This window comes from Elephantulus edwardii, unplaced genomic scaffold (genome assembly GCF_000299155.1).
Source record: "Elephantulus edwardii isolate Elephantulus edwardi_28Jun2011 unplaced genomic scaffold, EleEdw1.0 scaffold00228, whole genome shotgun sequence".
NCBI classification, from domain to species: Eukaryota; Metazoa; Chordata; class Mammalia; order Macroscelidea; family Macroscelididae; genus Elephantulus; species Elephantulus edwardii.
In genome coordinates, this window is record NW_006399978.1 from 2,307,363 (window position 1) to 2,331,211 (window position 23,849).

Genomic DNA, 23,849 nt, shown 5'->3' on the forward strand with positions numbered 1-23,849 from the left:
TTCCCTGGCAGATCTTTGTCAGGGCCAGCCCTCTGCCATCCATCTCAGTGCCCATGTGACTGTGTGCCCAGATTCCCCAGGGCTGGGGAGTCCACTCATCTTGGTCTGAACACCCCAGCTGACCCCAGGACAGAGTGAGCAGATCTAGACTGAGTGGGGGGCTGCAGTGTAGCCCAGGGAAGTAGACCTGCATCTGCACTGGCTGCCTGAACATGGGTGTTGTCCTGTGCAGATGCCTCACTGCCCGGTGGCCCTTGGAGGAGAGTCTCTATTCTCATGTGGGTGGATATTGCCCTCTTGTGGCAAAACTGATTCATGTGACCATCCCTTCCATGACAGTCTACAGACTAAATAACTGAAGGGGTCATTTCTTATTCAATACCTGGCTTCAATCACACACAACCCCCAAAGCTCAAGGGGCCGAATAGTCACTCATGAGGCAGACATCAAGTGTTTATTCATCAGTCTGCTGGCAGTGTCACAGCAAGCATGAAAGGTTGACCTGGCTCATGGCTGGATCCTGGGAGGTGGGCGGCCTTCCAATATGGCGCCAGGGGTAAGGAGCTATGCTGTCAACCTGAACCCATGTGGTTCAAATCCAACAGCTGCTCCACGGGATAAAAATGGCAATCTTCTCCCAGATGACTTACTGCCTCTGCATTTACTGACCAACTGGAGGGTCAGCTATGAGTTGAACTGACTCGATGATACAGAACAACCTGTAGACTCCCCTGGACCCTCCCTGCCCACCCATAACATCCCAGGATATGTGACAGGAAGGCAGCCTGGCTATGTGTATGGATGCCGTCAAGTATCAGCAGAGCAGGATCTGGGGTGTACCTGCCTCTCTGAACCTGGTCCTCTAAACTCGGCCATCCTTTTCTCAAGACTCAAGTGGGCAGCCCCTATCCACACCCTGGCTGAGAACACCCCTGCCCCCCGCCTGCCCCAGTTTTCTCAGCCTTGGAAAGGTAAGCCTGGGAATCCCAGAGCCCTGACTTAGCATGAGGCACCCCTGGGGCCAGGCCAGGGTGTGGTTCAAGCATGACCTTGGCTGGGTGAGCCTGGAGTCATTGCTGGGAACCCACTTCATGGAAGGGAATGTCATGTGCGGGTTGGTTTTTTGTTTGTTTATTTGAATTTATTATTAATTTCAGTAAAAATTTACAGAGACTTTGGATTTCCATTCATTCATTGTTGCACTTTTCTCCCCTCCCTATCCTCCTCCCTAGTACACTACCCTCTTCGAAAAGTAGAATTCTTTCATTGTTTTACAAACCCTCCACCAGGTCCACTCCACCATGTAGCCTTCGCTCTAGACTCCTGTTGTGACAAAAATACCTAATGACATATCCCTTTTTTTTTTCCAACTGCTGGATCCTCTCAATTTTTTAAAAAATACTTTTAATGAGCATTTTACAGAGATTTTGGATTTCCATTCATTCATTCATTGCTGCACTTCTCTCCCCACCCAGCCCTCCTCTTCCCCAGCTCGCCCCTCTCTATCAAAAGTAAAAGAAACACTCCTTCCCTGGTACACAACCCCCCCGCACCCCTCCCACTGCCCCAAGTACATTCCACTATGCAACCTAAATTGTGGACTCAATTTTCTCCCTCATCTGTTTCAATGCAGTATACATTACTGAACCCATCTTTCTCAGTTTCTCCCCAACCCCAAGGTCAGTCCTGTTTTACAACAGTGGCACCATGCAGTATTTGTCCTTTTGTGACTGAGATACTTCACTCAGCATAATGTCCTCCAGGGTCACCCATTTTGAATGTTTCATGAGTTCCTTGTTTTTCAATGCAGCATAGTATTCCATTGTGTGAATATACCACAGCTTCTCTATCCATTCGTTTGTTGATGGGCACTTAGGTTGTTTCCAACTCCTTGCTATTGTGAACAAAGCCGCAGTAAACATGGGTGTGCATATATCTGCTTGAATGTCAGTTATGGCTTCTTTGGGGTATATTCCCAGTAGTGGAATTGCTGGGTCAAATGGTATCTCTAGGCGAGCTCTGGTGGCCTAGTGGCAAGAAGCTGCACTGCAATCCCTGAGGTGTGCGGTTCAAATCCACCAGATGCTCTCCTGGAAAAGGAGGAACAATCTCCTCCTGTACCAGTCAGATCTGTTTTGACGGTACACACACACAAATAATAATAATTAAAAAAAATGGTATCTCTATTTGCAACTTTTTGAGAAAATGCCATACTGCCTTCCACAGTGGTTGCACCATTTTACACTCCCACCAACAGTGAATAGGGTTCCAGTTTCTCTGTAACCTTGCCAGCATTTGTTGCTTGCTGTTCTGTTAAATTTTGCTATTCTGACTGGGGTGAGATGATATCTCATAGTTGTCTTGATTGCATCTCTCTTAGAGCTAGGGATTTTGAACATTTCTTCATGTGCTTGTTAGTCATCTGAATGTCTTCTTTGGTGAAGTGTCTGTTCATATACTGTGCACATTTTTCTATTGGATTATTTACCTTTATCTTGTGGTGCATGTGTGGGTTTTGAAGTGCTGCTATGCCTTGATTCTTGAAGGTCTCTGCAGTACTTGATCTGTTTGCAGGTTGGTCACTGAAGTCAGCTCAGTAAAAGGACCAAGACAAGCTCCAACAAAAGACGTAGGAAGAATTTTCACAGAGGAATATATTCGAATGGCAAATAGACACATGAAGAAATGCTTCAAATCACTGGCAATAAGAGAGATTCAAATCAAAACCACAATGAGGTACCATCTCTCTCCAGTAAGAGTGATAAAGTTTAACAGAGCAGCAAGTAATAGATGTTGGAGAGGATGTGGTAAGAAAGGAACACTTATACATTGCTGATGGGATTGTAAAATGGTGCAACCATTCTGGAAGGCAGTTTGGTTCTTCCTCAAAAGGCTGAACATAGACATTCCATATGACCCAGCTATTCCACTACTTGGAATACACTCTGAGAATATGAGAATTGAGGCACAAACTGAGATTTGTACACCAGTGTTCACAGTAGCATTATTCACCATCGCAAGAACACAGAAAAAACCCAAATGTCCAACCACAAACGAATGGATTGAGAAATAATGGTACATTCACACCATGGAATACTATGCAGCACGCAGGAACAATAACTTTGTAAATGACTACCTAACTTGGGAGGGACTGGAGAGCATTATGCTGAGTGAACTAACTCAGTCCCACAAGGATAAATATTGTATAAGACCATTATTGTAGAATGTGTATAACGATCTGGGAGGGTGGGAGAGGGTGGAAGCAGAGGGATGGGATGTATAGGGGGAAGAGGGGATTAATCATTGGGTTGTACAATTTGATAAGTGGGGGGAAATTGAAAGAATTTGTTTGTATTTGTATTAGAATTTTGTAAATAAACTAGTGTGTGGGGGGTGGGGGGGGAGAGAGAAGTAGACAAGCCCTGAGGCAGAGCTGGCTCCAGAGGAACTAGGTGGCTGGAGGCCAAAGAGAGGCAGTTTCTCTTGGCACAGGGGAGATGAATGGCCCTCATCACTCACTCACAGGGAAGAACAGCTCTTTCTCCATTGCTAGAGCCCCTCGACAGGTGAGGAGGGATGAGGGCAGGGACAGTTCAAGGCCTTACCAGGATGTGCAAACAAGACAGAGCTCTGAACACAAGAAGGGTCCAGGTAGGTACTTAGTCGGTGCCGGGGATGGCTGAGAGCCCTTCCCAACACCCAGAGCACAGTGGGCCCTGCAGCCTGCTATGGACAATGAGTTCTGGAGGCAGACTTCCATGCATGCTGGGTTTGTGATCCAGCCCAGGGTCTGAGTATGGTGTGAGAACCTCTACAGGTCCAACGGAGTCATCACAATACCTCCTTTCCTGGAAACCTGGGCCACAGCCAGCTGTAGCTTGCAGGTGGGAAAAAGGGTCTGGACACCGGGTATTGTTTTACACTTTTGAAAAAATACACTCTTTGGCTCCTTTTATTTCTTGAGGGGGTTACATGAGGACGTGAACTATACAGAAAAGTGGACCTGTCAGGCCCAAGTGGGCACCAGCCCTGCCTGCAATGAAGGCTCTGGTTGGCCTCCTCTCTGGCCAGCTGTCCGTCCATCCATCTGCACAGCAGAAGCGCCTGCTAGGAGGAGGCAGTCATGAAGCTGTTCTCAATGCACAGGACGATGAAAGCATTGTGGCAGCTCTCAGCCTTCTGCCCCAGCAGCCTGCCCGCCAGCAGCGAGGAGGCCTGGCCCATGGCCGCCGTGCTCTCTGTCCTCCATGTCTCGCAGTAGCTCTCGATCAAACGACGCCCGCTGGGGTCTGAGCCATGCCATATGCTCTTCTGGGGCCTGAAAGAAGCACTTGATATCAGTGTGCCCCAGCCAACGACCAGGCAGGGGCCAACAGCTAGCAGGGAGCCGGGGATCAGAAGCCCAGGCCACAGTTTCTTTCATCAGCCAGCTACCCTGTCCCAAAGACGGGAGTTCACCCAACCACTCTCCTTTGGTGCAAAAGTTAAGCCTGGACCAGGCTGAAAACACCGAGTACAGTGAAGCTCCTCTGAGAACCCTGGCTCACTGCCTCTTTGGCCCAACCATGTGGGGTTCTGGCCTCAGTCCATGCTGGGGGACTGGCCTGCACTGCAGCTTCCACATGAGGCTCAGAGAATGGGCCTCAGTAAGTGGTTTCCGGGAGACCAGTAAGTCCAGACTCAGACCCACTGGGCCGTGCCTAAACCTGGGTGCCCTTTCACAGAGTGTGGGTGAGGAGGGACAGGCAACCACACATCTAGCAGCAGGAGGAGAGTTTGGTGAAACTGTGGAGGACAAACTGGCAACTTTTGCTAGTGTACACAAGAACCCCACATGTAGGCACATACACCATAAACCACTGCACTGAGCACGCACAGGTGCGCAGGGAAGGGTTTTCGTCACAACGCTGTTATGTGACAGTGGGGGTTGGGCACACAGCAGAGCTGGAATGGGGGGAAGTTCGCCCAGTGCACTCAGGAAAAGTGTGTTAGACAGAGTGTTTCTTTTTCTTTTTCCTTCCTTCCTTAAAAAATGTTATGGCTAATTATCGTGCTTAGAGAGTTGTGCTGTGAAGCCATGCCTCTCTGGCAGTTCATATCCACCAGCAGCTTTACTGGAGAAATATCACTGCACCCCAGAAATCCCGAAGAGGGTCAGTTATCAGTTGTTTCCTACTCAACAGCAATGAGGTTTTGGAGTTAACATTTTAACTACCTCCTTGGCTTTATAATGTTTCAAACAGCAACTCTGGATCACATGGAAGAGAAGACCAAATAATTCAGGTGAACACTTTCAAAGTTGGGGCCTTAGAAGCAGCAGCACCTCCCCAGTCACTCAGCTGCACTGCCCGCTCATGCCACAGTGGGGACCTACCAGGCAGGGTGACTCAGGACGTCTCTGCCATCGAAGGAGAAGATGCGGGCCCCAGGCCTCAACTGACCATGGGAGCCGGAGAACAAAGCCTCCCAGCTGGGGAACAGCACTTCATCCTGTGAAGGAAAACAAGGAAAGGAAAACTTGGCCTTGGTCACATCCTGCCCAAGGGAAGGCTTCTGGGCAAGATTCCATATTGTCTGGGCAGCCAGAGGCTCCCAGGAGGACACGTGGGCACCAGCCAAGGCAGAGGAACCCTGCACCCTGAATTCAAGTTTGCCTGTGGGGCAGGGTCTTTGGCCTTCTGCTCCTCAGGCACTGAGCAGCCTATATGGTTAACAGGCACTAGGCCCATCCGCGCCTGGAGCTGGGCTGTGGAAGCTTGAGGGGTCCGGGGATAGGAGAAAGCTGCAGCTGCGCAGGGTCTCAAGTAGCCCAGAGCTCGAAGTGAGGCCTGGAGCAAAGCCACATGAGGAACCGCACTGACTCAATTCTGGATGTCTCTCTCCCTCTTCCTAGGCCCAAGGGGTGTTGGAGGGGCTGGATTCAGGGTGGAGTATGCCTAAATAACGTTTTCTCCCCCTGGTCATCCTCAGGGGTGACTTAACTATGAGCAGGATGACCCTGGCTCACATGGCTGAGAATATGCCCCGGGAAAACACTACCATCAGACAGCTCTGTGAAAGGCACCGCCCTGGTGTACGAAGGGTCATTGTCAGGTGGGGGTGTGGCGTGGGGCAGTGTTCTGGAATTCACTGGCGGTAGTGGCCACTCTCCAGGGTAAAGGGACCTTGGTGGTACTTTTAGAATATAACCAGGTCCACACGCCTGCGGGGAAGTCTCTGGCAGTGGGTGTAGCCAGCACCTCCACGCTGCCCCTTAGGCTCCACCTCCGCCTCGGCCCCTCCTCTAGTGCCCTCCACCTCCCAGGGCCGCTGGCACACCTGGAGGTTGACGATGGGCACGTTCTCGCGGTCGGCACGGCGCACAATGCTGTGCAGGTCCTGCAGCCGCGAGGACAGGAAGGCGCGGAAGGTACCGGTCAGGCCCACGGCCCGCGCCTGCTGGAAGCACTGGAAGTCGGCGCCACGGATGCCGCGCAGGCCGCCCGTGAGGGGCCCATTGAGGGCGATCAGGTGGAGCTGGAGCGAGGAGAGGGGGTCATTGGTCAGTGGCAGGGAGTCTCTCAGAGGCTGGGAGTCTGATGCACCGTCCCTGCCCTCACCCCAATACCCAGATGGGGATGAGCAGAGCTGAGAGCCAAGGAATGTCACCAAAGGGTCAGGCAGAGGGGTCAGCTGCAGTGAATGGTCAGTTTAAGGTGGTGGGGAATTAACAAGCCTCTTCCCTGTGTTGACCAAGATGTTGCCAAGAGATTGGGACAGGATAGAGCTGCATTTACAGCTCTTATACATAGGATAGCTATGAGCTGCAAGGGACTGGATGGCATATAACAACAACAACTTGACCCCACCCATCATACTCTTCCCCCAACATTCAGCTCTGCCCTATGGGGTGCAGTGCTGCCCCAGGTGGTAGCCTCCCACCATACTCCCTCGTCCTGGAGCAGAGGCTCACTAAACTCCTCCTGTCCTATCACCTACCACTGTCCAGGCTTTAGTGACACTGACCTTGGAGGCATTGTAACTAACAGGTTGAGTCTAGTGCCCAGGGGCCTGCCTTGCTCCAGAAACTGCCTGGGGTGTGGGTCCTTTCCCTAAGCCCTGCAGCCCGGTGCTTGGGCACTCACCACTGGCTGGAAGTCATGGTGAGTGTGGTCCCGGGCATGGTCATGGGCTTGGGCGTGGACGTGGACAGGTGTGATGGTGGGGCGAGCTGGCTGGAGGTGTGTGTAGGAGCCATGGTGAGAGACTCCAGGGTAGGGCTGGGGGTCTGTCAGGCGAGGAGGGTTGGCCAGGACGCCATACAGCCGGCCAGACTGTGTTGTAGAGCGTGGGGGCTCCTGCCAGGAGTATAGGCCCTCACGTAGCACAGGGGGCTGCAGAGCGGCCACTTCATTGTCCTACAGAAGAGAGAGAGGCAGGGTTGGGGTGGAGGTGGGGTCTTCTCAAGCCCTGCTCACATTCCCAAAGTCCCTTCCGAATCCCTGCCCTTATCAGGGCCTGGTCTTCTGGATTAGTGGAGTTGCTCCCAGGCCTGGGCAGCTGCCCTTGAGTGTGTTAGAGGAACAAGGATGGAGAACCCTGCTTTCCTCCAGGCAAGAACCCCATGAGCCATGAGCCTGAACAGGCTGACCGCTTCTGCCCAACCAACACCAATTCTGTCTACTGCACACCACCTGTTTACTCCTTTGTCATCCAACACTCACCCACCATCCATCCATCTATCCACCCAGCCACCCATCTTTATATCTACTCACCTATCCACTCACTCACCTATCCTTCCATTTTTCTATCCACCCACTCATCCACCACTCTCTCCTTGACTTGCCATATTGGATGAGAGCAGACAGATAAAGACAATGAGGTATGGGTTTTAACTCCCAAGAGCTACACATCTATGAGTATTGACAATCCATAGGTACGAATGGTTATGTTCGTCACATGCTGCCCTTGTAGGTGCATACAGTCTGACAGGGGAGTTGTCACGTGACTGTGTTCCCCACCCCAACAGCTGCTGACCCAGAGGCAACACCCTCTACAGAGCTGCCTGTCATCCCAGTTACACAGAACCATGAGGGGGCTACCATCGCGTGCCCAGCCTGAGCACCAGATCTGGACTAACAATGAAGGGAAAGAAAAAACACTTCTTACCGTCCCACGTGGCAGGGGCGTCCGGGCGTCCAGCTACAAGAGAATACCAGCTTTACTCCAAGGACCTTCTGGCCAATGCCCAGCCCCAGACACCTGGGGTTTCCCCTTCTCATGCCTTATCCCTCTGGTTTCTTGTTTATTACTAGCATTATTTATCATCTGTAGTGCTAGAACAACGACGTCAGGCTGGAGACTAAGGTGAGCCTGGTCCGGGCTATAGTCTTCGCAATTGTGTGCTATACATCAGAGAGCTGGACAGTGACTAAGGATGATGGAAGGAGAATTGATGCCTTTGAGCTATGATGCTGGAGAAGAGTGTTGAATATACCATGGACTGCTAGGGGAACAAGCAGGTTTGTCCTAGAGAGGGCGAAGCCGGGATGCTCCTTGGAGTCAAGGATTCTGAAGCTTCATCTGACATACTTTGGGCATGTTGCAAGGAGGGACTGGTCCTCGGAGAGGGACATCATGTTTGGGAGAGTGGAGGGACGGTACAGGAGAGGAAGACCTTTGATGAGATGGATCGAGTCAGTGATGGGGGTAATGGGGGTAGGTGTGTCACAGACTGTGAGAATGGCACAGGATGGAGCAGGGTTGAGGGCTCTTGTACACAGGGTTGCTATGAATTGCAAGTGACTTGATGGTACATAACTACAACAGTGCTAGAATGTGAGCTCCTTGGAGTTGGGAATGGTTGGCATCCCCAGTGCCCATCTCAATACAGAGTGGGTACCTGGTCTATGTCTGAGGCCTGCTGTTCTCTGGACTAAAAAAGAAAGTTGGTGTCATTTTCTCAAAGGAGTGAGTTCTAGAGCAGATGCTGGTTGAGAGTGTGTGAGAGGAGCCTAAGTATGAAGGACTGTAGGCTTTGTACTGGGCAGCCATGGGAGCTCAGGCCATCCCCAGAGTGCTGCAGCTACCCTTCACAGTGCTGTTTACAGTACAAGGCATGGGGCAGTGAGCATGCCCTGAACCCCAAGTGCAAAGGTGGTCGGGCTGGGGGATGGTCATCAAACGATGATGTCACCAGGGAGGTGATAAGGCCTGTCAGAGGGCCTCCTCTTGTTCTCACCTGTGTGCAGACAGGACCAAGAGGTAGATTTATATAGCCACCTCTTCTCATTCTCAACAGCAATGTTCTATAGTTTTCACTAATACTGAACTAGTTCTGGTGGCCTGGTGGTAAGGGACTATGTTGCCAACCAAAAGGCACGTGATTCGAATCTACCAGCTGCTCCAATGGGGAGAAAAGATGGGCGATCTCCTTCCATGCAATTTACCACCCATGACACTCAGTGGCGGGTCAGCTATGAGTCGGTTCTAACTAGATGGGACACAGCAACAACAGTTACTGAACTAGCCTTGTTCGACTTCAGCTAGGAATGTGTTTGCTGGGTGACTGCCCTTCTGTGTATATTCTATGAATGACCATGAAATTGCCAGTGAGTACTAACCTCGGAGTTAACAAATAATTCTCTGCAAATTCACACATACGGAATCTGCAGATGATGAAGAGAAACTGTGTTGTTATTATATACCTTTAAAGAAACACATTAAGATGTGAACATAGGTTGACATGGCGCCTGAGGTCCTAGTGTGTGACACACTGAGCACATCTGGTATGTTTGTTATTTGCGGTATCTGGCGAGAAGTGCTGGTTGATGCTGCCCAGGTGATGCCCTCCAGCAGGGAAGGCTCCTGGGGGGAGCCTCAGCGTAAAGCTCCCTTTTTTCCAAGCCCTCTGCCTTTGTCCTCTTAGTGTGCACTCCTGGGAGTGAAGGAGACATGCACTGTGAGTCCCTTCTAAATGCAGGGTCACTGCCATCCAGCAACTCACCAGAACCTTCCTGAACCCATTCCGGACCCGGACGTACAGCTCTTCCCTCTCAGCCACGAAGATGAGCCAGCCCTCGGGCACCTCGTGCACCTTGTTCAGCATGGTCTGGTATGTGGCCCAGATCCTCACCTGCTGGAACCCAAAGCCAACGTGAATCCTGAGGACTCAAGACGGGGCCAGCCAGGTCCTAGTAGAAGGGCTTGGGTTCAGAGAGCTGGGCGTGGGTGATTCAGGTGCAGGGATGCAGTGGGAGGTGTGTAACGGCAGGGTTGCTTCACACTGCAGGTCACGAACATTACAACTTGAACATGTGTCAAGTCTGTTACCCAAAATTGCTCTATGACCAGAGCTGGTGTGTGCCTTTATAAAGCAGGGGGAAAGGGTTCAAGCTATATTTCTGCTCCAGAAAATGGGGCTGGCCTCGTCTTATCAAATCACACTGCCCAGATGCTGGTGAAACCTCCTAGCCTTCGAAGTCCCCAAGCCACCCCTGCCCTGCACAATGAACTGCCATATGGGAACCTCCTTCTTGACACACCTGATCCCACCAGCCCCCTCATGAACTCAACTTCCCTCTCATCTCTAGGACTTCTGATCATGTGCCCCAGAGGAAAAGCCAGCTCAGAGCTGGAGCCTTACATACCCACTGAAAGAGACCCCCAAAACAGCCTACTCTCAGCCCTCTAAAAAGCAACTGGGTGGTGATGGAGCGGCTGTAAGGGTCAGCCAGGGTGGGGGTGGAGCTATGCAGTGACAGCTAGCCAGGCCAGGCAGGTGGCACCGAGCCACCACCGGATACTTACACCCAATGATGCTCCTGTGGTTCCAGGGGGACCTGGAGGGCCAGGTGGGCCAGGAGGACCAGGAACACTGATGGCTGTGAGAGCGAGAACAGAGGTGGATGTCATGGTCACCTTGGCTAGACTGGGCTGTACTTCATCCCAAGGTTCACCCAGGTCCACTCCTCATCAGACTTACTCTGCCTGTGAGGGCCAGGAAACGAGGGGAGTCCTGGGGGCCCTGGGGGTCCAGGAGGCCCGGGAGGTCCCTGGCGCCCCTCATAGCCAATGCCAGGGGGTCCCTGAGGGCCTGGTGGGCCAGGCTGACCCCGAACACTCTCTCCCTTGGAACCCTAGGGATGGATGACAGAATATGAGACATTGTTACCTGCAGGGCCCAAGCCCAATCCAGCAGGCCTGAGGGGGCCAGAGCTGCATCTGTGAGAGCCCTGCCTGCTGCCTCAGAGCACCTGGTTACCTCTCAGGCAGAGGAAGGTGGTGAGAGCCAGCACTAAGGACTGAGAAAGCCTGCCTCCTCACCCCACCATCTTCTCTCTGGGGATTCAGTTCCAGGCAGTAGCCCCCCCAGGCAGGTCCCTGAGAATAGAGTGACCTCCAGAGGCTGAGGCAACTCTCTATATATGCTCTTTCAGGACAGCTGTCTCCAAATCAAAAGTAGAGAGGCAGCGGTGCAGGGACGACAGAGGATTAGTAAGAGCTGTACGCTTCTTCCTGGGGCTGGGACCACAGCTGTAAGCATCCTCCTGGGGCTGTAGCTCTGTGTGTGCCCTCACCTTCATCTTAGCCCTCAGGTGCAAAGACATGTGGGTAGAACAGGGATAGCTGCTTTGGGAGGGCCTGGTCAGACTGGGCCTCAGAGCCAGGTGAGTTCCTGCATTGAGGGGACCCGCCCTTGGCCCCCAACTCTGTTACACCCTGGAGATGATCTGCTCACACAAGCTGGAGAAGTCCCAGAACCCAGCTTACCGGAATCCCAGGGTAACCTGGTGGTCCAGGAGGACCAGGCGGGCCTGGCACACTGGAGCCGAAGAATCCACCACCTCCTGGTTCACCCCTCTCTCCTTTCTGCCCAGTGTCCCCTCGATCTCCCTTCTCACCCTATAGATAGAAACACTTGTCTGAAGCTCTGAGGAGCAGAAGCATAGTGGAACTTATTCCTATAAGGTGAGACCTCCCCTAGTCCCACCTCAACCCCCTCAACCAAGTTGAGGCCACTGGAAGCTTCCACAGCCCAGCCTGCCACAGTTGGAAGCTGCTTATCCCAGAGAAAGAGCTCTGCCCCGAGTTGGCTGTTCCCTCAAGGCTCAGTCAAAGCCAAGGTGAAAGGTCCTTGAGGTGGTGCCCACTTGGCCAGTCCCTCCGCCCTGGTGGGCCAGAAAGAAGAGCTGTGAAGCTCGAGCAGCCTGAGGCCAGTGATCTCATGAAAGGGAACTAACTTTCTGACCTGACTGGTCCAGAACAGACCTTCATGTGAAATAGGGGGATCCTGGGGAGATGTTGGTCCCCAGTCTGACTCTGACGGTCCAGAGCTGACACCCACCTTCATCTCAGTCTCCAAGGTGAGGAGGTCAAATGGGAACTGCCCTGTAGATAAGGAGTGAGGAGGGGAGAGAGCAAGGAAGGGGGTGTGAAGCCTGGTGCGGCCCCCTCCCTGAGCCACCCCCTCCCAGCAGTATTGCAGCCACCAGGGCAGCTGCAGTGAGAGGGGATCCTGCCCCTCCTGCTGGCCTCTAAAGGACATGCACAAACCAGAGGGGCTTCTTGTAGCAATGCATTTTAAAGACACTTTTTGTTGAGGTGCATTACACATGCACTGGGTACCCAGCATTGGGCAGACTACATGAAAGGTCTGGAGGGACTCCCTTCAGCTTGCTCAGCCCTTCACACCAGCCTCCAAGAGAGCTTGTCATGACAGTTCCTAAGACAGAGAGGCCTCCACAGCCCTGCAGTTGTCCCCCTCCACGAGGAATCATGGTACAGACAAAGACTTTAAAACTGCATATAAGTCAATCTAAAGTGAAAACTGACAAAAGAACAAATATATCTATGTTGGAAGAAGGGCAACCGGGGGCTCCTTCGAGGCAAAGATGATGAAACTTTCTACCATATACTTAGGACATGTTGCCAGGAGGGGACAGTCCTTGGAAAAGTAGATGGTCAGCAAAAGACAGGAAGACCTTAAAGAAGACAGACTGACAGTGCCTACAACAATGTGTTCAAGCGTCGTGTGGATGGTGCTCGATCGGCGTGCTGCGCGTGGGGTCACTGAGAGTCCGACGATTGCAGTTAGAACCTGAGTACTCAGTGTCTTGTGTTCAGCATTAAGGGACCAGAGATCTGTTGCAGGGTGGCTGTGCAATGCGGCCAAACTGTAAGACAGGTCTCTTTTCCACCAAAAGTGCCACAGGATTGTCTGCAGTTTGGCTCCAATTCCTGATGACTCCTCGGGCAGGGCAGAACTACGCTCCTTAAGGTTTTCAATGGCTGTGGCTGTGACCTTTTGGAAGCCGAACTGCCAGGCTCTGCCTCCCAGGAACCTCTGGGTGGGTTCGAATGACCAGCTTTCCAGTTAGTAGTTCAATATCTAACACGTGTACCATCTGGGGACTCCTTTTCATTCCTATAGCAACTCCAGATTAAGGAAGCTGACCATCTTTATTTTGTTTTTTGTTTGTACAGTCAGCAATTGGATTCAAGTGAGTTATGCTCTATGAAATTCCTACCGACAGTGAATTAGCAACTAGGGAGCCAGTCTTGCTAGACCTCAGCTGGTGAATTTCCCATGCATATGCCCAGGAATGACCACAAATGTGTGAGAGCATTTTTAACAAGCAAATAACATTTATAAATATGGTGGTATTTCTATTGGTTGTCTTTTTCTTATTGGCTTGTAGGAATTCTTTAGAATCCCTGGGTGGTGCATACAGTTCATGAGCTTGGCTACTAACTCAGGTGTGAGTTCACCTGGCGATCTATTTCCAAAATGCCAGTCATTGATGACCCTATGCACCAGAGTTCTAGTCTGCAGTCACCATGAATCAGTCTTCTCAGTGGTGATGGGGAGATTCATAGGAGTGGTTCCTACACAATAGGCAGAAGCTTTTGTTGATGCATGCGCTGCAAAGATTTCTTCCAATCGGTGGTTTGTATGTTTGCATCCTTAGCGGTGTCCTGGGATTATAGTTCTCAATTTGCTCTTTGAATTCTAAGTAATTGCTTGTCCCTAGATCATAAAGGTATCCTCCTCTTACCTTTTCTAGCAGCTTTTTCGTTTTGCCTGAAATTGATCCTTCAGGCAGCTGATAATTAAGGTACTTAATTGGAAGCAGCAGTGGCATCCACTTCCTAAACAACATGCCTCTGGAAACTCTATAAACTTTGACAAATGACAATAGTTATAGAAAGGCTTCAGGCCTTTTGTTCATAGGGTCGCTATGAGTCATGCTTAACTCAAAGGCAATCAACAATAACAACTTCTTTTAGTAATTTTTGTGTTTTCTTGGGTGAGATCCTGTGCAGACCTTTACGTTAGCAGCACAACTCGCTACAGACCATGCCACTATAGGTCCCTCATTTACTGTTAGTGCGTGGATATTTGATGATTTTGTTAGTGATTTTTAAATTTTCCACTTCCTAAGTCATCTGTTTCGAGATACCTTGATTTAGTAACAGTTAAGCACTTGAGTGAGAGGCTGACAGTTCAAGTCCACCCACAGATACCTCAGAAAGGCTTAGAGAGCCATTTCCCAAAAACCCTAATGACTGAAAATCCTGTAAGGTCATCTTTTGAGTTGGAACTGGCTCAATGACAACTTTATATGGAGGTACATATATGATAATTTCTGATCTGTAACATATGCTGTTCATGTATTTTCTTCAAGGTAAGTTTTCTGTTCATTTCTAACTTCTTGAGCTGGATTTGTAGCTCTGGATTCTTAGCACTGTTGAAGGCTGCAGTTTTGTAAACATGGGATTAAGAGCCTTTTCTCCTCCCCAGGCGGTCAACCTGCTGACCCTCCCTTCAACTGCTCCCTGAAAATCAATGGAGGGATGTCAGCTGCAAAACCAGCGACCAGGAATTTTGGTCAAACAGACTGCTGATGAATAGGCCGCTGATGTCAGACAGCCTGCTACTGGGTGGGAACCAGCTTTGGGTTCCAATGGGTGCAGCAGCATGTCCTCCTCAGGCCGCCCTAAGTGACCCACACCAGTAGTTCAACAGCTAGATCTCAGCTAGGTGGTTCCCCCAGTCTGCCGCCAGGACTTGCACTGCCAGGCCACGCACCCTTTGTGCCCTAGGTCTTTCTGTGCTTTTGTCCCAAAATTAAAGCTGTACCACTCATTCACTGATACTTCAGATTTTCATGATCATTCAGCTTCACTTATTTCTAACTTCTTTTGTTTGGAAGTACAGTGCTCAGTGGACATTTTATCACTGTTTCTTGGAGGTTGACTTCCTATTGATCCCACTGTGGTGAGTAAAATATTTTGTAGGATTTTGTCCCTTGACCTGTGGGGAGGCTTGTTTTTATTTCTGCGCTGGCCTACCTGGGGAATGCTCCATTTAATGCAATGCAATGAGCACCCCTAGGCATTGGGGGCACACGGGTCTGTGGGTGTGCTGCCCAGACTGCCCATCTCCTGTGACTTCTATCAGAAGAAGAAAGCTGGGTTAGTTTTCTCTAAAACTACTGATTTCTGTAATTTCTCTTTAGTTTTCTCAAACTTACTTTCATATCACCTTGAGGTGGGTAGGTCCTGTTTAGTAACTGACTCTCAGCTGACCCTCGGCCAGTTTTCAAAGGCTGTCGACCACACTGGAGGAGAATGCCCATCTTTTTTCTCTCTCGGAGCCGGTAGATCCAAACTGCCTGCTTTTGGGTTGGGAACTCAATCCCTTAACTCATTAGGCAACCAGAGCTTCCTCATCCTGAGGCTACATAATTTTAACAACAACAAAACCATTTCTTGGCATTGAAGTCAAGCCCAGCTCACGGTGACTTCATGTGCTGGCATGGGACTGTGCTGCACGGGGCTTTCAATAGCTGATTTTTCAGAAGTAAATTACTAGGCTTTTCTTCTGAGGCCCTGCTAGGTAGATTCAAACCTCTGGCCTTTCAAAGTTGAGAGCTTAACCTTAGTGGTCATCAGGAATTCCATTTAATCAAAACTCATCGCTCACTGCCATCAAGTCAGAACTGACACATAACTGATACTCCTGTGGGTTTCTGAGAGGTTGTTAATCTTACAGAACAAGACTGTCCAACTTTCTTTCTTGGCACCACTGGGGATTTGAACTACCAGAAAGGTACAGTCTATTGGTTAGCACTGCAAATCCCTATGGACTACGCCACCAGAGCTCAATTTCATGCTATTGTTGTTGCTATGTGCATTAGCTCTAACTCTGCCCTATCCTGAGCCAATCTCATCATCTCCAACAGACCTAATCTCATTTCTCTACTCACTGAATCAATCCATCTCATTCTGGGTCTTCCGCTCCTGTACTGTCCCTCCACCCTTCCAAGCATGATGCTCCTCTCCAAGGACAGGTTCCTCCTGGCCACATGCCCAAAGTATGTGAGATAGAGCTTCAAAATCCTTTCCTCCAAGGGAGCTGCATGATTTTGCCCTCCCCAGGACACACCTGATGTTCTCTTGGCAGTCCACGAAATGTTCAACACTCTTCTCCGGCACCACAACTCAAAGGCATCAATCCTTCTTCCATCATCCTTAGTTATTGTACAGCTCTAGGATGTATAGCAAGTTACTGCAAAGATCATGGCCTGGATTAGGTGTACCTTAAGTCTCCAGACTGACATCATTGCTCTTCAGTACTCTGGAGAAATCCCTGACAGCAGATTTTCCCAATGCAATTTGTCTTCTGATTTCCTGTCTGTGAAACCAAGCAAGCTGAAGTTATCAACAATCTCTTCTCTGTCTACCATGAAGCTGCCAATTGGCCCAATTCCATACTATTAGGCATACAGAAATTTAGAGTTGCTACATTTCCAGGAATCAGATAAACTACATCTGGGAAAAGAATTGCTGGAAAAGTTCCATATCAGCTGTGAAAACTAGGCCAGGTGCTCACTGTGGAACAAACCATCAATTACTCATATATAAGTTCAAATAAAAGCTAAAGAAAATGAAATCAAATCCACAAGAACCAAAATTTGACCTTGAGTCTATCTCACCTGAATTTAAAAATCAACTCAGGAACAGGTTTGAGGCCTTGAACATTAACTGAACAAAGTAGATGAGCATTGGGTGGATATCAAGAATATCATTCACGAAGAAAGCAAGAGGTCACTGAAAAGACAGAGGAGGAAGAAAAGACTGAGATGGATGTCAGTAGAGACTGAATATTGCACTGGAGAATCAAGAAGCAAAAGCAAATGGAAGGAATCGAGAAATTAAGAAGCTAAACAGAAGATTTCAAAGGGCACTACTAGAAGACAAAGTATTAAAATGTAATGTGCAGAACTTGAGTCAGAAAACCAAAAGGGCCTAACTTGCCCAGCATTTCTTAAACTGAAAGAACTGAAGAATAAACTGAACTGAACTGAAGAGTTGCAATACTTAAGGATGCTGAAGGCAGAATGTGGAATGACCCAGGAAGCATCACAAAAGAGTACACAGAGCCACTGTACCAAAAAAGAATTGGTTGACACAGAAGAATGTCATGAAACAAGATAATATCAAAAGACAATGTTGATGAAAGAGAAAGTTCAGACTGCTTGGAAAGAATTGGCAAAAAAATCAGGCCCCAGGAATTGATGGAATACTAATTGACATATTTCAACAGACAGATGCTACCCTGGACATGCTCACCAAGTTGTGCCAAGAAATCTGAAGGACAACTACTTGGTCAAATGACTGGAAGAGATCCATATTTGTTTCCATTCAAAAAATGGGTGACCTAGCAGAGTGGGGAAATCATCACACAAAATCACTGATATCCCATGCACACAAAATCTTGCTGAAGATTATCCAAAAATGACTGGAACAGTACATCAATAGACAACTACCAGAAATACAGGCCAGATTTGGAAGAGGCCTTTGCACCAGAGACATCTTGGCTGAAAATAAAGAGTACTAAAGGAATGTTTGTGCTTCATTGACTATGCAAAGGTATTTGACTGTGTGGATCACAACAAATTGTGGCTAAGCTTGAAGAGAACAGGAATCCCAGAACACCTGATTGTGCTCATGCCAAAATTATACTTGGACCAGGAAACAGTGGCCAGAACAGAGCAAGGAAACACTGCATGGTTCAAAATCAGGAAAGGAGTGCATCAAAGATGCATCCAGTCTCCATACCTTTTCAATCTGTATATAGAATAGATAACTTAGGAGGCTGGGCTCTATGAGGAGAAATGTGGCATCAGGATTGTAGCAACATCAATAACCTACGTTATGCAGATAACACAAACTTGCTCACTGAAACTAAAGAGGACCTGAAGCATTTCCTGCAGAGGATCAAGGACTGCAGTCTTCAATATGAATTGAAGCTCAACATCAAAAAGACAGAATCTCACCACTGGGCCAACTGGCAGCACCATGATAGATGGAGAAGAGACTGAAATTGTTAACAATTTCAGCTTGTTCAACTCCACAATCAACACTCTTGGCACCAGCAGTCAGGAAATCAAAAGATGAATTACAATAGGGAAATTTGCTGCTGTCAGGGACCTCTCAAAAGCACTAAAAAGCAAGTGTTAGTCTAGAGACAAATGTATGGCGGTTTTAGGCCATGGCCTTCACAATTACTTGCTATGCATCAGAGAGCTAGACAATGACCAAAGATAACAGAAGAATAATTGATGTTGTGGTGCTGGAGGAGTATTGAGCATATCATGGACTGCCAAGAGAACAAACAGGTTTATCCTAGAGTGTGAAACCAGGCTGCTCTTTGGAGGCAAGGATTTTGAAGCTCCATCTCATACACTTTGGACATGCTCCCAGGAGGGACTAGTCCTTGGAGGAGGACATCATGCTTGGAAGAGTGGAGGGTCAGTGCAGGAGAAGACAACCCCAGATGAGATGGACTGACACAGTAACCCTGCTAACTATATTTCCCTACGAAAATTCCTTCTTCATTTATGGCAATGTTTCTTGCCTTAAGATATACTTCAGTTTCTCTCTCTCTCACACACACACAAACACACCCACCCCTACGCACTCAGACATACATCTATTCGCACAGATTACACTGCATACTCTCACAGATACACACCATCATCACACTTGCAGTCACACTTAAACAATCTGTCAACTCTTCTTATTAGCACATTTTCTCCTTCCTTTCACCTTCAGCTTTTGAATTCTCATGTTTAAAATGTCTCTAAAAGTAGAATGTAGTTTTGTTTTCATTTTGCTGGACAGTTAGTCCCTTAACAAGAATATGTTCTCAATTCTAGTCTTCCATATCTTACAGTACATCTAATAACTTACTACTATTTATTTACATCACCAGGGTTTTGTGTTTTGGGTAATTTTTACCTCCTTTTTCTGTCCTTCTTTACCTTTTTTTAAGGCCAAAAGGTTTAATATTTTTTATTCCCTTCAGTACATTAGGTTACTGGTGGGACATTCTTTTCCTGTTCTTGGCTTATTTTATGATCATAACGTGCATCCTTGACTCTAAAGTGCGACCGTGTAAGTCAGCAAGCACTCTCACTGCCTCCCTGACAGTGAGGGCCCAGGGGGCTGCGACTTCTCTCACTACCCACAGGCCATGGGCAGGGGGTGGAGGTGGGCCCTGCTGGCTCAAGTTGTCCTTCTTCTGCTCCTCCTTCCTTCCAGCATCTCTGTACTTGCATTAGCATCCGTCCTATTGCCTGGAGTCCCTCGCTGGCCACGGAGGGCTGAGCTCTGGTGCCTTCATTTCACGCCACCATCCCACCCTCTTTTTGAATGACGTTTTCATTGGCTGTGTGATCCTAAATTAGAGACTTCTTTCAACTTTTAAAAATCACTTTATGGTCTTCTGGCTAACTCTCACTTTTGTTGAGGAGCCCTATGTCGGCTTTATTGTGGAAGCTTTGCATTTAAACGACGCTTTCTGGATCTTTTGTCAATTTTCACGTTGTTAGCTGTTATGTCTCTGCATGCTGCCTCTCTCCAGGGCACTCTCTCTTGTACAAGTCTTCTGGCCATCAGAGGTTCTGTTCCCATCACCAATTTAGCTCCCCTATTTTCTCTTCTGGTGTATCTCATCTGCTGGGAATCTCACCCAAGTCCGGAATGTGAGATGCAGTGCTGGGAGGGGTGGGGCACCTCAGGACCACCACTGACCCTCTGCATGCCTGCCCATCTCTGGGAGGTGTGAAGAGGAAGGGAGCCACCCTGCTCCATAGCGTTTGGGGGGGAGGGGTGTGACATCCTACCTACCTGCCCGCCTCTGGGAGGTACAAAGAAGGGAGCCACCCTGTTCTATAGTGAGGGGGTGCATCCTACCAGGAAGAGAGTCAAGGCCCTGAGCCCAGGGCACAGGCTCCCCCCTGAGATCTGGGCCTCATGCAGAGCAATGCAGCTCACCAGCCCTGTCACCATGCAGGGAAGGGTTCTGTAATCAAGGAAGTATGCAACAGTGACCCCCACTTTGAGGGCAGGTGCCGTCCATCTCCTTTAGCTGGAGCACCTGGAGCTCTCGTACCTGGGGGTCCAGGGGGGCCCACTTCTCCTTTGTCGCCTTTTGGTCCAGAAGGTCCCTGGAACCCTTAGGGAAAGGAGATGAAGCCCTTTACTAAAAGCGACTGTCAGGGCTGTGGGACAGTGTTCTGTTCTACCCTCTACTCCCAGTGGCTGGGCCTACACCAGGAAGGGGATGTTAGGTGGTGGGGACAGTCAGAACAAAGCTTGAGAATGGCAGAAGTACATGTCCCACAGGGATCCCCCAGGAAACCCTCACACCCCGGCAGAGGGGACCTGTACCAAGAACAGCAAGGATCAGGCCCTTCTGCCCATGCTCGGACAGGAGCAGAGTCTGAACTCAAGATAACAGGTGCTCAATCCAGCGAGCACTCCACCTATGGAATGGACTGTCTGAGAGCTGGACAGAGCAGAAGAGCCAGGCAGGAAGAGGGATGCGAGTCAGTGAGGACTGGGTATCCGGATTGCATGGGGGGGCCCAGGGATGGGAATGCCCAGGATCTCTAAAGTAATCCCTACGCCTGGTATCAATTTCACTCCATCTCTGCAAAAGATGGTGGTACCCTACTGCCTCTAGCTGCCAGCTGTGCTGCAGGGCAGAGGGACTCATTGCCACTCCAACTTCCTGCCTGTGGCCTAAAGGTACATGCTGCTCCCCAGGCATCCTTACCTGGCAATCCCGGAGGCCCTGGGCGGCCGGAGTTGGCAAATGCCTGCAGAGGAAGGGGCCATGTGAGCACAGAGGGAGCGGCACTATGAAGATTAAGGTTACTGCCCGCTAGGGGTTCCCTGAGCCCAGAAGGATCTCCCAAGACCCTCTGTAAGACTACACAGGCATCTGACCCTCTGCACAGACAAGGCCACAGGGGCATGGAGGGAAAATTCCTAGGAGTCAGTTTGCTTCATTTCTCCAAAAGCTCAGTTTTGGAATCTGTGAAATGAGGATCCTGCCTATTTCCCAGTGCCATGGGGATCAAGCATTCAGCAGTGCCTGAATGGAGGGGTGCCCCACAGCCTAGAAAGTCCCCTCACTGTGGGACTTAGCTAGTAAGTGCCCCTCAGGGCAGCCTCCAAAATTAGGTGGGGCCTGAAGGGTCTTCTTGGGGGGGTTGGGGACACATACCTGATCAAAGAATGAACTTCACACTCAGCTTGCCTATCTCAGACACACCCTAGAACCCAGGTTGATGGATGCCCACCTGCACCGACCTCCCCAGTAGGAAGGAAAGGAGATCTGAAGTTTCCCTGAGATTCTCTGTAAGGAGTCAAAGGGGCGGGGAGTATGAGAGTGGCAGGGACTCTGGGAGCCTGGACACTTACGTTGCTGTCGTAGACAGGCATTCCAGGAGGGCCTGGGAGCCCTGGAGGGCCTGGGGGTCCAGGTGGACACTGTGGGGAGGTAAAGGACTGATCAGCAGTGCACAACCCTGGGCACCGCAATGAGAAGAGACAGGTAAGAGCATCTCTGCACATCACTGTGAGGTTACAAACTCAATGAGCTGGTGATACTAACTGTACCCAGATTGCTCATGACCCTGAACCCCTATAAGGAAAAGCACTGTCCCTTTTGTATTTCCACAGAGGTGGGGACATGCAACACTGTCTGAATTATAAGGAATCTGGCTGACCTGGGACAGGGCTGGTCTTGGGCAGATAAGCTGCAGTGCGTGAATGGCCTCACATTTGAGATTTTAAAAAGCTCATGCATGAGCCCTAAGTTGTGTGGGTGTGTGTATGATGTTTGCCTTAATGAACATGTTTATAAGTGCTGTGTGTGTTTGTGACTATGTCAGAGGAGCTGTATGAAGTGAGTGTAGCTGCAGGGCCCCTCGGATTGGGCTCTAGTGAGGTGTGTCTGCATGGGTGGACCCTCCTAGTCTCCAGTGTTTGTGACACTCCTGGTCCCCAGGGTCCTTACCTGCATTAATCCAGCACCAGCACTGCCAGGCTCCCCTTTCTCTCCCTTTAGACCGTTCATCCCTGGGCGGCCCTGAGGCACAGACAGAACAGTTGAGTAGTGTGACACCCCCCTGCCCTCTTCAGTCTCAGCATCATCCCTGCAGCCTCCCAGGGGTCCCGACCCCAGAGCCCCTGCCCCAGTCCTTGGAATCCTCACCGGCCGCCCAGGAAAGCCAATCTCGCCCTTATGCCCAGGTCGTCCGTAGGGGCCCTACGAAGCAGAGGACACTTGTAGTCAGAAGGGGAGTCACACTGAGGGGAGCTGGGGTACAGGTCCCAGAGCCCCCTCTCCCTCTCAGCCAACTCAGCTGGACCCCTTCTAGCATTTCACAGGGCTTTCTGCACAGGAACACAGCAGCGCCCTCAGTCCTGCCTAGTGCGGTTCAGCCTGTGTGTAAACGTGCATTCATACCAGGGTGTGCAGAGAACCGACATGAGCTCAGTCCTCACCCCAGGAACACAGGGTCCTTGGTTCAGATGCAAGTTGGAGAGGGCTGGCTTGGGGCCACAGAAGGTTCTAGAGCATGCCCTCTATCCCTTAGCCCTAAAGTCTCTGCATGGCAGCACCTCCAGTGTGTTGACCTTGGTGTGCTATTATGCTGCTCTGTGGCCTGTCTACATCATCAAGCCACAGGTCATGACCATGACTGCCCAGTGTCCCTGAGATGCTTGAGGCATGTCAGCTCAAACTCACCGGAGGTCCTCGGAAGCCTGGCTCGCCCTGAAGAGAAATAAGCAAGAGGTTGAGTCAGTGTGGCTGTGGCTACACTGCTGCTGGGGAGGCAGGCACTGAAAGGGAAGAAGGTTGTGAGCTGGGTTTTGGGTTTGGTCAGCACATGAGCATGGTGGTCCTGAAGTCCTGCTGTCTAGACTCTGCTAGGTGCTGGAGGGGCCTGGCCTGTGTGCTCTCTGGAGCTGCATGGCAGTGCGGGGCCCTTCCTGATTCATGTGAGTCTAGATCTCTGAAGCAAAGCCAGGCAGCAACAGAGTTAACTTGTGGGGGTGGGTACAGGGCCCCATGACCACTTGCAGTTCAGGGTTCCACTTTGCTCTTAGGCCTGCTAGTCTGCCATCACAGCTATGAGCTTGGGTCCAGCTCCTCTCAGACCCTCTCTACGACCCTGGCTATATGGTCACCTACTAGGATGGGTTAGATCCAGGGCACAGAAGGGGCATGCAGGGAGGCTCTCTGCAGATCCTGATGCACACCAAAGATGGCTCTCCTCAGCAGTCATCAGCCTCTCTCAGGAGGACACCCCTCAGAGCTGTGTCCATGGCCCCAGACTCCATGCCTTTTGCCCTCACCTTGGCTCCTTTCTGGGCAGGGGTCAAGACGGTGCCGTCAGGGTTGAAGATGGTGCCAGGCTCACCCTTCTCACCCTGGAAAGGCAGATAGTCCCAGCTAGGGTCAACCACTCTTTCCAAGTAGCCTTCACCCCTAGCTAGGGAAA

The 23,849-nt window shown here is 50.2% G+C and overlaps 1 protein-coding gene across 1 annotated transcript in view; it reads right to left on the reverse strand.

The window, feature by feature from the left end:
- Window positions 1-4,107: 4,107 nt before the first annotated feature.
- Window positions 4,108-23,849, reverse strand: part of COL18A1 (collagen, type XVIII, alpha 1) — an 82,673-nt gene continuing 62,931 nt past the window's right edge. The window contains exons 25-41 of the mRNA XM_006898409.1: window positions 23,704-23,778; window positions 23,093-23,119; window positions 22,556-22,609; window positions 22,358-22,429; window positions 21,760-21,828; window positions 21,110-21,152; window positions 20,444-20,506; window positions 12,326-12,369; window positions 11,752-11,883; window positions 10,964-11,117; window positions 10,789-10,862; window positions 9,986-10,114; window positions 8,149-8,181; window positions 7,125-7,397; window positions 6,319-6,516; window positions 5,375-5,490; window positions 4,108-4,318 (exon numbers count right to left, since the gene is read on the reverse strand). Coding sequence (XP_006898471.1) covers window positions 4,108-4,318; window positions 5,375-5,490; window positions 6,319-6,516; window positions 7,125-7,397; window positions 8,149-8,181; window positions 9,986-10,114; window positions 10,789-10,862; window positions 10,964-11,117; window positions 11,752-11,883; window positions 12,326-12,369; window positions 20,444-20,506; window positions 21,110-21,152; window positions 21,760-21,828; window positions 22,358-22,429; window positions 22,556-22,609; window positions 23,093-23,119; window positions 23,704-23,778 — 1,767 coding nt within the window. The remainder of the gene's footprint in view (window positions 4,319-5,374; window positions 5,491-6,318; window positions 6,517-7,124; window positions 7,398-8,148; window positions 8,182-9,985; window positions 10,115-10,788; window positions 10,863-10,963; window positions 11,118-11,751; window positions 11,884-12,325; window positions 12,370-20,443; window positions 20,507-21,109; window positions 21,153-21,759; window positions 21,829-22,357; window positions 22,430-22,555; window positions 22,610-23,092; window positions 23,120-23,703; window positions 23,779-23,849) is intronic.